Source organism: Mangifera indica, chromosome 7 (assembly GCF_011075055.1).
Source record: "Mangifera indica cultivar Alphonso chromosome 7, CATAS_Mindica_2.1, whole genome shotgun sequence".
NCBI classification, from domain to species: Eukaryota; Viridiplantae; Streptophyta; class Magnoliopsida; order Sapindales; family Anacardiaceae; genus Mangifera; species Mangifera indica.
This window is the reverse complement of record NC_058143.1, coordinates 12,338,852-12,350,070: the sequence shown is the minus strand read 5'-3', so window position 1 is coordinate 12,350,070 and position 11,219 is coordinate 12,338,852. Positions and strand designations below refer to the sequence as shown.

The window sequence follows — 11,219 nt, the reverse complement described above, 5'->3', positions numbered from 1 at the left end:
TATCAATAACACTGCCAATAATGATTTTTACAAATACTGTTGCATGTTGATCTGATTATAGATTTTCTAATATGCAGTACCTTGTGGAGGCCTATGAAGCTCGAGGAACGAAAATTGAGAAGAGAAAGGTCTTAAAACCTGTGGTGATAGAAGGTGAGATGGAGATGCAGGAGAAGTTAAATTCCAGGGAAAGTGATGCAACCTGGTGGGAACAGTTCCCAATTCTCTTGAGGAGAGGCCTTTGGGAGAGACGCTATCAGTATTTCAGCTGTATCCGTGTGGCACAAGTCATCTCTACAGCTATAATCATTGGCAGTAGAATCTGCTGCCAATACCCTACAATCATGGCCACCAGAGCTCCCACTTCTAAGCCACCTTGATCGAGTCTGAGTTCTCTGATTAATGGAGAATCACAAGGACCTGAATCAGAGCAAATGAACTGGATTTTCAGGAGAAGCCTGTATGAGTGATAATTGAAAGAGATGTAGCACACCTATCTCATAAATATGGAACATTCTGCACCAAATCATTATACAAAACAACACATGAAGTACCAATTATAAGATTGTGTGTAACTGGCTTGAGGCATTTGTTAGACAATTTCTTCTAACCCGGATAAAGAATCCACCAGAGAGCATAAAGGTCATAACAACAATAGATGCCAATGTTGTTGCTTTCTTCACATCCATGAATGCTGCACCGATTACTAGTCCGAGACCCTGAAATTTTCAAGTTCAAAGAAGGTGATATAATTAATCAAGTACAGTATTAAAGTGTCTTAATTTCAGATTACTATGAGATGTTTGACACCTGAGAAGCTATCACGCTGAGGAAAACTGTGAGCATTATCAGAGAAAAGGCGGTGAAGTTCATCTTCAATCCGACCATAAGTAGACTGTCACAAAGAACACAATAGGCAGAATGAGATCCAAGGGAAGATCACTAGTGTTTCTGGGTAAAAAATCGTTGCCTTGCCTGATCATGAAGTCGCTGTGGAGTTGAAGAATTCAAGCGGCACCAAAGTAGGCCGATGATTATAGCAGTAGTTTGTTTATTGATAAAAAATTTCAATTGTAACATAATAACATTTAATACCATATACATTATTTTAAAAAAATATATTACGCACGAATTACAAAGAATAAACGTAAAACCGAGTGCAGTTGGCAATGTTCAAACAAATCAATTAATTACAAATTCTTGTATTCACATCTCAATCTCTATCACACCATCCCTTTTCTTCTTCTTCCTCTGCAAAGCATATGAATGAACAATATTGAACCAAATCAAAGTTATCACAATTCCTTTTGTTTTAGATAATACTGAATAAATAAAATATGAAAAAGCATGATTAATACCATTTTTCACTGTCTTCCCACAAATTCCTGCCAAAAACAATATATTAGCTTCTTAATAACATATAAACATGATTAAAAAACTTATACAATAATGTATAAATTAATAAATAAGAACATCCGTGGGTGAGGATACAAGAGAGAGAAAATGGATTTTGGCTTGTCTTCTTTTTTATTTACTCAAATTAGAATGTTTCGTATTTCATATTTAAACTTTTTAGATTTTGACATTTCTATATCGTATTCTTTGTTAAATTTTGCCAAACTTATTATACTGAGTCGTAGTATTCTTTGTTAAATTTCTCTAATAGGAGATGAGAAAAACAATTAGAAGAATTGGAGAGAAAGCAGAGCTGACCCTGCGCGTATACAATTCAAGCAATTAGAAAATAGAAATTAGTTTAGAAATTTGGTTTTTGGATTCTACTATGAAAATTCATGAGTTAGCCATTATCAATAAGCACTGGCATCCAGTAGTAAAACGTTATTCAATCAGTAAGTTAAAATCTACTTGCATAGAATCAATGTTTACGAAAATTTAAAAGCCTTATCCAAGTATGCAACAAAGTAGCTATTCATAAGATATCCATCAAGTAAAAAGAAATTACCTCACATGGGGGTTTTCAGCCTTTTTCTTCTTCTTCTTTCTTTCTTCTCTTCTTCCTATATAAAGCAAACCTTGTGAGAACCACATTAGAAGCTCATACTTTCAAATATAAAATTTAAAGCATCATACATTTCACTTTTGATCATAACAAAATGTCTTTCTTTGTACATAAATATAAATTTTAAAATAAAAACTAAATTTTAACAATGACTTGATTATAAAAACAGGTCAGTTTGACTTTATTTTAATTTAATATCTTTTATCTATTAAAAATACGATTAATTGCGTTCAAATTACAACTATATATTTATTAATTTAATCATATGAACCATTTATCTATTAAATGATATTCGTTATTTATTATACATAAAACTAATTACATCATCACTGAAGAATTAAATAAAAGATGTATCTCTTTTATAATAATTGAAAACGCACATTTTCATTCAAGAACTCCTGCAATGTGGTATTAATGTTGTCATTCCGTCGCTTTTCACCATCTAGGATCACTTCTTTAAGCTTGGGTGTCACTTGCTCTCCATATCCAAAGGTCTTCATATTTTCACATCGATATATCTTTAACCTCTCCAATGTTGGGAATTCAATAGCATAAGGCCCTGAGCTAAAACAAGTGAGGTTTTCTAAATATCTAAGTTCTAAGTTGGACAAACTAGGAAACAACAGCCTCTTTATTGAAGCTTTTTTTTCTCCTTTCTCCTTTTTTATTATTTCTTGTATTGATGAACACCTCCTAACTACAAGTCTTTTGAGCTTCACCAAGCATTTCACAATGGAAGGGGAGAAAAGGCTTCTTAATTGTTCGCAATCCCAGATGTCTATAGAAGTCAGGTTTTGCAAACCCGGGGAGGTTTTAGCGGGGTCTAATTCCTCACCTAAAGCTTCTTTCTTCTCAAAGATTTCCTTTAATTCATCACAATTCTGCACAAATATATCTTCCAAACAAATAAGGCCTTGGAGTAGAGTTGCTGAAAATAAGTTTGTCAACTTACCACAAAATCCAATCTCTACTTTCTTCAAGTTTTGAAGGCTTATGGATTGATGGTCACCATTCCATATATGTGACATCTCTGGCAAGTAATACAATTCTAGATATTCTAATGATGAGAGCAACTTCGATTCTCCTTTTGTAATCTTAATCTCTTCACAATCAAATGTGTACACCATCGACTCACAATTACGTGCTATGAAAGTATGAAGATTTTGAAATTTCCGTAACAATTGACTTGGTACAACATTTAACATCTTATCACATCTGGCCACTTCTAAAACTTTTAGTTTAGAAAATGCTTCGGCTGGAGGTTCTCCTTTACACATTTCAACCAAGTTGGGAATTTCATACAAATGCAGTTCCTCTAAATTGTGGAAAGTTGAGTTTGGTGTCAATTCCAATGTATTTAGGAGACACTTTATCTTTTCACATGAGTTGATATCAAGACTTTTCAATTCATTAAACCCTTCTTCAACTAGGTTATGACTAACACTCTCTAAATTATCAATTGTTTCAACAGATAGAAACTCAATTCTTTTGAGCAACCCTTTAACCCATTCATACGTCACCGAATTGTTGATTTGTTGGAGTATCATAGTTCTTGAGTATCTACTCATATCAAAATAACCCTGAACATCTAGATCACCACCTATTTGTAAGATAAAGTTGAACAGGTTTTGAAATGACAAAAACTTTGGCAAGAGATCAAGATTTGGAATATAAATATGCAAATTAGTCAATCGAGATTAGGCTCGTAACTCAACAAGACTGGCATTGCTTCTCAGATTTGCACTTTCAGATTTCCAATTCTGAAATACATTAATGTACAACTCTTCCAACTTTTTAAGAGACTGTATAACACCAGGAGTTATTAGTTCTAATAGCCAACAATTATTCACATTTAGCGACCTGAGATTACTTAATTGGCTAAAGGAAATGGGGATCTCTTTAATATAAGAATTGGAAAGGTTCAAGATCTCCAGTTTTGTTAGCTTCCCAATTACTGAGAGGTTGCCCAAATCTCAATTACTAATATCTAATGTCCTAAGATTTATGAGAAATGAAAGTGAATCAGGCAAGGACGTGATGAAGCTTTTTCCCAAGTCCAAAACTTTGAGATCTTTCATTTCTTGGAAGAAATAGTCAGGGATAACCAAATTTTTATTTCCTTGAAGCAACAAAACTTGCAAATTTGGGCATTTCAACCCACTAGGTAGTTCCCTAATAAAATTTGCCATCAACGAGATACATGTGAATTCATCAAATGTATCTCCATTTGGCCACTCTCGTAGACGAGTGCCAGCTTTCACAATGAACTTATGGTCATATTTAGAGGCTACAGTTAATGCAAAATCACGGACAATATTGTGCATTTTAACACAATTTTTACCATCATCAATTAGGAGAAAAGAATAGGTGACATCACTTACAATAGCATGTACTCTATTTCTGACACCTTCGATTGTTTTATCGGCATCTCCAAACCACTTCAAACCTATCCAATATCAAACCAAAGATTCAACTGGAATTTTGTAATCTTCTGGAAATAAGCTACAAAACAAGAAAAGTGATTTTATCTCATCATTTTCTAAGCAGTTGAAGCTTAGTTCCAGAGATGATATAACATTGCTCTCCATTCCTGGGATACTTGTAAGAATAGATGTTTTAAGTTGTTGAGCTGCATTACTCCACGCACGTTTGTTCTTGTCCTTCAAAGCTCTTGCTATTGTGACAATTGCAATTGGTAAGCCACCACATTTAGCAATCACTTCTCCTGCAATCTGGTTTATATCGGAGTTTTCAATAGTCAAGCCGACAATTTTGCTAAAAAGATCCCAAGATTCTTGTTTGGATAAAGTCTCAACTGTATAATTCTTTTGACACCTCATTTGATTACAAACAGCTATGCTTCGAGAGGTGATCAAAATTTTACAACCTCTATGATCACTCCATGGAATACCAATCTCATCAAATTCAATTCTTTTCCAAACGTCATCTAAGATTACAAGGATCTGCTTCTTTTCCTTGATTCTGTCTCTTAGGAAACTGGCTCTTACTGATTCAGAATTAGCTCATAAGGGCATTGTTACACCTAACGTATCAGCAATGTTACCTTGAATCTTCATAATACTCGGGTTTTGAGAGACAACTGCCATCACTACTTCTTCATATATTTTTTCCTCTTTTACTTGTCGGCTGATTTCTTTCACCAGCGTGGTTTTACCCACACCCCCCATCCCACATATTCCAATTATGTTGATATTATCATCATCAATTAAAGTTTTCAGAATTTTCTTCTTAAGTGAGTTTCGAGATTCAAAAGTGCCAGAAGGAAATACCGAAGATGATGATACCACTGCAGATGGAGAAGCAAGAGAAGACACGTGCTCAAACCTTTCCACTTCTTGCAACACAAGATATGAAATTGCCAAGGTCTGCTCTTTTGCCTCCTTACTGAATCGGTAACGTTGTCCGAGATTGATGCACCCCCCTTTGAGACACCTCTTGTTTGCTTTGGCTTCATCTTCAAAAAACTTTTCAGCTTCTGCAGAAATCTTGTCAACTTTTTCTATCCAGTCTTGAACATCAATGAAGATACTTTCTCCATTTCTTTTAGCAGTAGCAATTTTCACTTGCACCCTCTCTTTGCAGCCACTAAGCTCCTTTACTCGCTCTTGCAAGTCTTTAATGTTGTCATTGTAATGGAACAGATAACCAAGTTGACCGCCAGCAGCTACAGACAAATACTCTGCGATCTTGCCAGCAATTGCAGAAACAATTTCCATGGTTTTTTTTTTTTGGGTATAAGGAGAGAATTCTGTCGAGTGTTTGATAGTGAAAGAATGAATGGTTGTATTTTGAGCTTTGAAATAAAAACAAAAACAAAAAGCATAAAAAAGAGTGAATGTATAAAGCAAAGAAAAACTAATGATAAGAAGAAGCAAGGTATGATTCCATTATCTTCCTTTGCTAAGAATGTTGCTTCATTCTTTTCGTTAATAACATGTTCAGTATTGGAATATGTAAACTATTCAGCATCAAATGTTCTTTACCTTCAACGAGAGAAAATTATTGCATACTTTGAACTGAAAAGTATACATTTGAGGACGTCATAAAAATAATCAATGAGATAAAAAATTTCAGGATTGCACATGTGAACTGCTGCACTAAAATTTTAAAAAATGAATTCAGAGCGGAAAAACTTTCTCTGCCTTTGCTCTCAAGGCTTCTTGGTTCCATCCCCTTATAATGTCTAATGTTCTTGCTTTCAGAAAGACAACATCAGATATATAGAGAAGCAAATTTACTAAGTCAAATTGACGTAAACTGATATAACAGGATCAATGCAATTACATAATAACAATAACATCACCAATTTATGTTAATGTAATTTTACTCTTAGGCATAATTAAGGGTGTTCACGATCCGATTTTGCACATAAAACTATGCCAAGCATTACGCATAGTATACTAGTTTGCAATTAAAGCTTCTTGGTTTGGTTGATTTAGTACTGCTAGCCCAAGCATTACGGCATCATCAATTTTAGCTGCAATCATATGTCAAAATCATACCATTGCAATGGAGAATACTAGTTTACCTCATGACACTGCATCCTGTTTGCCTAAATTAGAAAATTTAATCACATAATGACAATTATCAATAGTACATAAATTAATATTTTTTATTTGTATATATAATTTTATTTATAAACTTCGACTGGGTATTTATTGTCTTATTATTACAGTAAAGCTTGATAAAAATTTTAATGGAATATCATTATCAAGCAACATAAAATCAACCGTCAGCCTGTACAATGAAACAGCTGGGTTACAATCTGAAAGCAACATAAAATCATGGTCACAATGCAACTTCAAATTATTATCCTATGTTCCTGTTAATGGTGGAAGTAGCATATAAATCACACCATTTGTCATGAATCTGTCCTAAGATCATCAGAATTTCAATATACTACACTTTCTCAAACAAAATACAGAAGTTTCACATAATAACAAATGCACCCACAAAATTAATCATTTCACTAAAGTTTAGTTGTTCAATATTTTATCTTTAAAATCTATTACCTTTATATCCCTATTATTTTCTTCCTTTTTGGCTTTGTTCAAATTATTGGAAGTAACGAGGATTCAATGACAGAACAATAATAAAATGCACAAAATTATATCTTGTCTTGTATTAATATGAAAAGTCCTATTAAACCCACCTCAATAAATAAATAGATTTCATTTATATCATAATAATCTATGTATCATATATAATTAAATGTTTCATGATTTTCTTCAAGTATCTACAAATTGTGAAAAGGGAGAATAAAACTAAAAATAAAATAAAGAAACCAAAAATAGATCGAATCACTCATTATGTCAGTCTCACCAAAAATAGATCGAATCACTTAGTATGTTCTTAAAATCTTCGTATGATCCACAATTATAAAAAATTTGGGGATTTGCTTGCACAAAAAATTGTACACATGCAAAACAATATTGGTACCTATTGACTGTTGCGCAAGAAATCCAAGGTACTTGCACTAGCGTTCGAACCCATGTTTGAAAGGTCATAATAGATGTACCAATTTCTTCTTCGCTTCCTTCTGTCAAGACTTGTTGGCTACATCTTTTAAATTGTTATTCTTTTCTTTCATAACAATCTCTTTAAGCAAGCATGAAAATGGAAACAAATTTTATTAATAAAGAATCGATTAGATTCTCATGATAAGAGAAAGAAAACGCCAATTAAAGATAAGCATTTCATTACAGTATAAAACAATTCAAGTAAAAAAGAAAGCAAATAGATTATAGATTCCATTCCATACTCTGCCTTGCCTCTCAAGGCTTCTTTTGTTCCATTACTCTTTTCTTTCAAAATATAATTTAAGATTATAGATTTCATTTCATGCAGCACTGATATAAAAATATAAATCCAAAACAAAACAGAAAGCAGAGGACCAATTTTCTCTAATTCCAACAATAATTTAAAACAACTTAACTAGATGGTTAAGTACTTACACCAAATAATGGAAAAGTTTAGGGTTTAGACTGATTTTCATAATTTTTTTTTCTGTAGTTTCAATGGTCTTTGCTCTCAATTAAAGCTTAATTTTCTTTTAATTTATAACCTTTGAAGTATAAATACAACTCAGGTAGATCTGTTTCTTTTTAATTCTAGAAATACTTGATATAATTTACTGATTCCAAAAAAAATTGATACCTTAGCAGATGTACCTCACAATTTTGATAACCTAACAAATAATAAAGATAGATTATTATCATAATAATATTTAAATACACGAACCAAATGCCACCTTAAGGTTAAGATTTTTCTCTTTAAGTTTGTTAATTGAATTGGACAGGTTTGAGACTCACAAGTTCAAACTGAAAAAACATGTTTCTGATTGAAAAAATTCGATGAGTTTTTGAACTAAAGAATTATTCAAAATATTCTTCAGGTTGGGGTGAATGGGCCCGAAAATTCCTAAAATTTCAGAATCTAGGGCCCAAACATAAGAGCCGATATCTTTCCCATTCTAATTCCTCCCTCTGATTGCACAGCTGCTTTCTTCTTCATCTTTGTATGCTTAAACAAAAAGATAACAGGAGACAAATGTCCGACATGTGAAAATAGTGATGATAGACTACCGAAATCATCCGTACATCCATAGAATTTCAGCGCATTCAAAGACTTGGTCCTAGTGAAATTGAAGAAGCCACTGCAAAAAATTTCACCACAGTACAGAATTCAGTGGATATCGTACAAGTCCTCCCTTATTTTACGACTGAAACCATCAGCCTTCATCCATGATTCAATTTCGGTCCTTGAGTTTCTCATTTTGCGGGTACTTAAGTACTCCATACGCAACCGTTCCAGCAATAAACAAGACTACTGTTGGAGTGAAAGTCGGATACAGATACTTCACGAACAACCATCAGCCTGCACAATGAAACAGCTGGGTTACAATGTGAAAGCAACATAAAATCATGGTTAAAATGCAACTTCAAATCATTTTCCTATGTTCCTGTTAATGGTGGAAGTAGCATATTAATCACACCATTTGTCTGTAAATCAAGATCCATTGCCTGCAAAACTACATTCTCATTTTCTCCCTTGTTATGATTCATAAATGTAGCCCAGTTTATAGTGCGAAAAGGGCAAAAGGAGGTCATTTGAATCAACAAGTCATCTTTCTAGATATTCCATGAAAGGGCAATGAAATTGAAGGAAAGCTGGCACTCAAACATAGGCCTTAATAGAACATGTTACAAAGGAATGGTGATCAACAAACTGATCCAGCTTGCATATTTCAATCGATTACTCAGGAATGTAGGTAAAAATCTTTACCATATGTTGAGATCCTTCATCTTGGATGGATTCAGTCATCCCTATTGGAATATGATTTATTTGGACAGCAGTATTGGTGGTATTTGCATGCTGACCACCTGAACCACCAGATCTATAAGTATCAATCCCCAAATCTTCATTCCTCAACTGGAAATCTACCTGCAAATCCTCAAAACATAGAAATCAATGAGATTGAGCATCATAAAATATTATAGTACTTCTGATGGAAATCTAATAACAAAGGTTTATGCACGCAGGACCAAAAATGCAAATGGAGGCAGAGAGCCGGAGGGCAGTTTGGAAAATCCAGAAGATATTGAAGCTACTTATTTTGGGCAACCAGAATACATGCAAGGCAGCAGATAGATCCCAGCATAAAAGAGGAAACAAAGAAGATAATGGGCAGAAACATATATTATTATTGATTTGGGGAATATTGTCATTAATATAGGAAATATTGACATTGATTTTGTTTTCTAAAATAACTCAATGTTTTGACTTAAATCCTTCTCGGAGGTAAGCTAGACTATCATGGTTATTATAATGAATTATAATTGGTGTTATTAATAGTATCTGCTATTTCTCTGCTGTTGAATTGCTTGAGCTGTTTTCTCCAATTTTTAGTTGTCGTATTGCATTCAGATTGTGGAAATATTGCTTGAGTGATTGAGGTGAGTTGGAGGGGAAGGAAAGCCTCACCTGGAACGGTCAGTTTGGAGGTCTGCTTGCTGTCAATTCATGGGTACGTATCAACTTCCAATACTGCAATGGTGACAGCTGTAAAGAAAAATGACCATAAAATTGTGGCACCATAACAAAAATTATCATTCGATCAACTTCAATTCGTTTAGCACCTCATCAGCCTGAGGAAGGATAGGAACAGAGACAGCACTGGTATGACCTCGTCCAGACTTCTCTGTCACAAGAACACGCTGCAAAATGATAACTGTTTGTAATTTCTGCTACAATACCATACATTGCAAGTCAAAGGGCTTATAGCCTTAATTCTATGAATTCCGCTCTCAAATTTAAGTTTCCCATAGACACCAGCTCCTGAGAATTCTGCACTAGCTTCCTGGTTAAGAAAAGGGCAAACCAGAGATTTATAAAACGGGTACAAGGTAATTCCATCTCCTAATTAAAAAAAACAAAAAAAAATTAATTATAGGTTGTAACCTATTATACCTATTATACAACTAAACAATTCACATCTGATAAAAATGGGATCATGAAAATTCAAAGGATGGAAGACACACTTTGTATCCTCTCAGATCAGACTCTGTTACGTCTACAATATCAAATTTCCAGCCTGTCTTCTGAGAGTATCTCTCATACCTGAGTATTTCAAACAAGGTTGCGATTCTTGAAAAGGTCCTTGATGTGCAAGAATTATGACTGAAGAAGCTAGTCAGGTCAGGTTAGAGAAACTTACGCTTTAAATATGTCCATTGCAAACAAAGAGACCTCTGTCAAAAGAAAAAGAAGGGAAAAACATAAAGAGAGGAAGAGAGAGAAAAACACTGAAAACAAGGGCCACAGATTGACACCAAAATGCAATGGAATTTGTATAAAGCTGCCAGTCTAGATGGTCATCACTTACCAGCTCTCACCAAAATGCAACAATATGACTGAATTTCAGTATTTTAATTAACATTTTTCAACATCATACTTTCTGTCCAATCCATGCTATTTATATTCTACATTGAGGTCCATTCTGACCAAAAAAAGTAAATGACCAAAACAGCCATAAGGCTATTAGTTGACAATAAATTAAGGCGGGAAAATTTTCCACTAAACTATTTAGTCTAAAAAGTATCCTACTTGTACTATGTGAAACATGGTAATGGCTCCATCCCACTTTATAGCTGACATTGAAGTTTCCATGGTAGCCATT

The 11,219-nt window shown here is 33.8% G+C and overlaps 2 protein-coding genes across 2 annotated transcripts; both read right to left on the bottom strand.

The window, feature by feature from the left end:
* Positions 1-1,206: 1,206 nt before the first annotated feature.
* Positions 1,207-5,757, bottom strand: LOC123221484 (disease resistance protein UNI-like). The gene is made up of 5 exons (XM_044644331.1): positions 5,085-5,757; positions 4,620-5,027; positions 4,221-4,466; positions 2,401-3,620; positions 1,207-1,251 (listed from the first exon to the last, which is right to left on the bottom strand). Exons 1-5 carry the CDS (start codon positions 5,755-5,757, stop codon positions 1,207-1,209), a joined length of 2,592 nt encoding a protein of 863 aa, XP_044500266.1.
* Positions 5,758-8,509: 2,752 nt separating this feature from the next.
* Positions 8,510-10,774, bottom strand: LOC123221483 (peptide chain release factor 1, mitochondrial-like). The gene is made up of 6 exons (XM_044644330.1): positions 10,758-10,774; positions 10,582-10,699; positions 10,326-10,400; positions 10,180-10,257; positions 9,326-9,484; positions 8,510-8,917 (listed from the first exon to the last, which is right to left on the bottom strand). The coding sequence occupies exons 1-6, from the start codon at positions 10,772-10,774 to the stop codon at positions 8,900-8,902; spliced, it is 465 nt and encodes a 154-aa protein (XP_044500265.1). The 3' UTR covers positions 8,510-8,899.
* Positions 10,775-11,219: the final 445 nt, after the last annotated feature.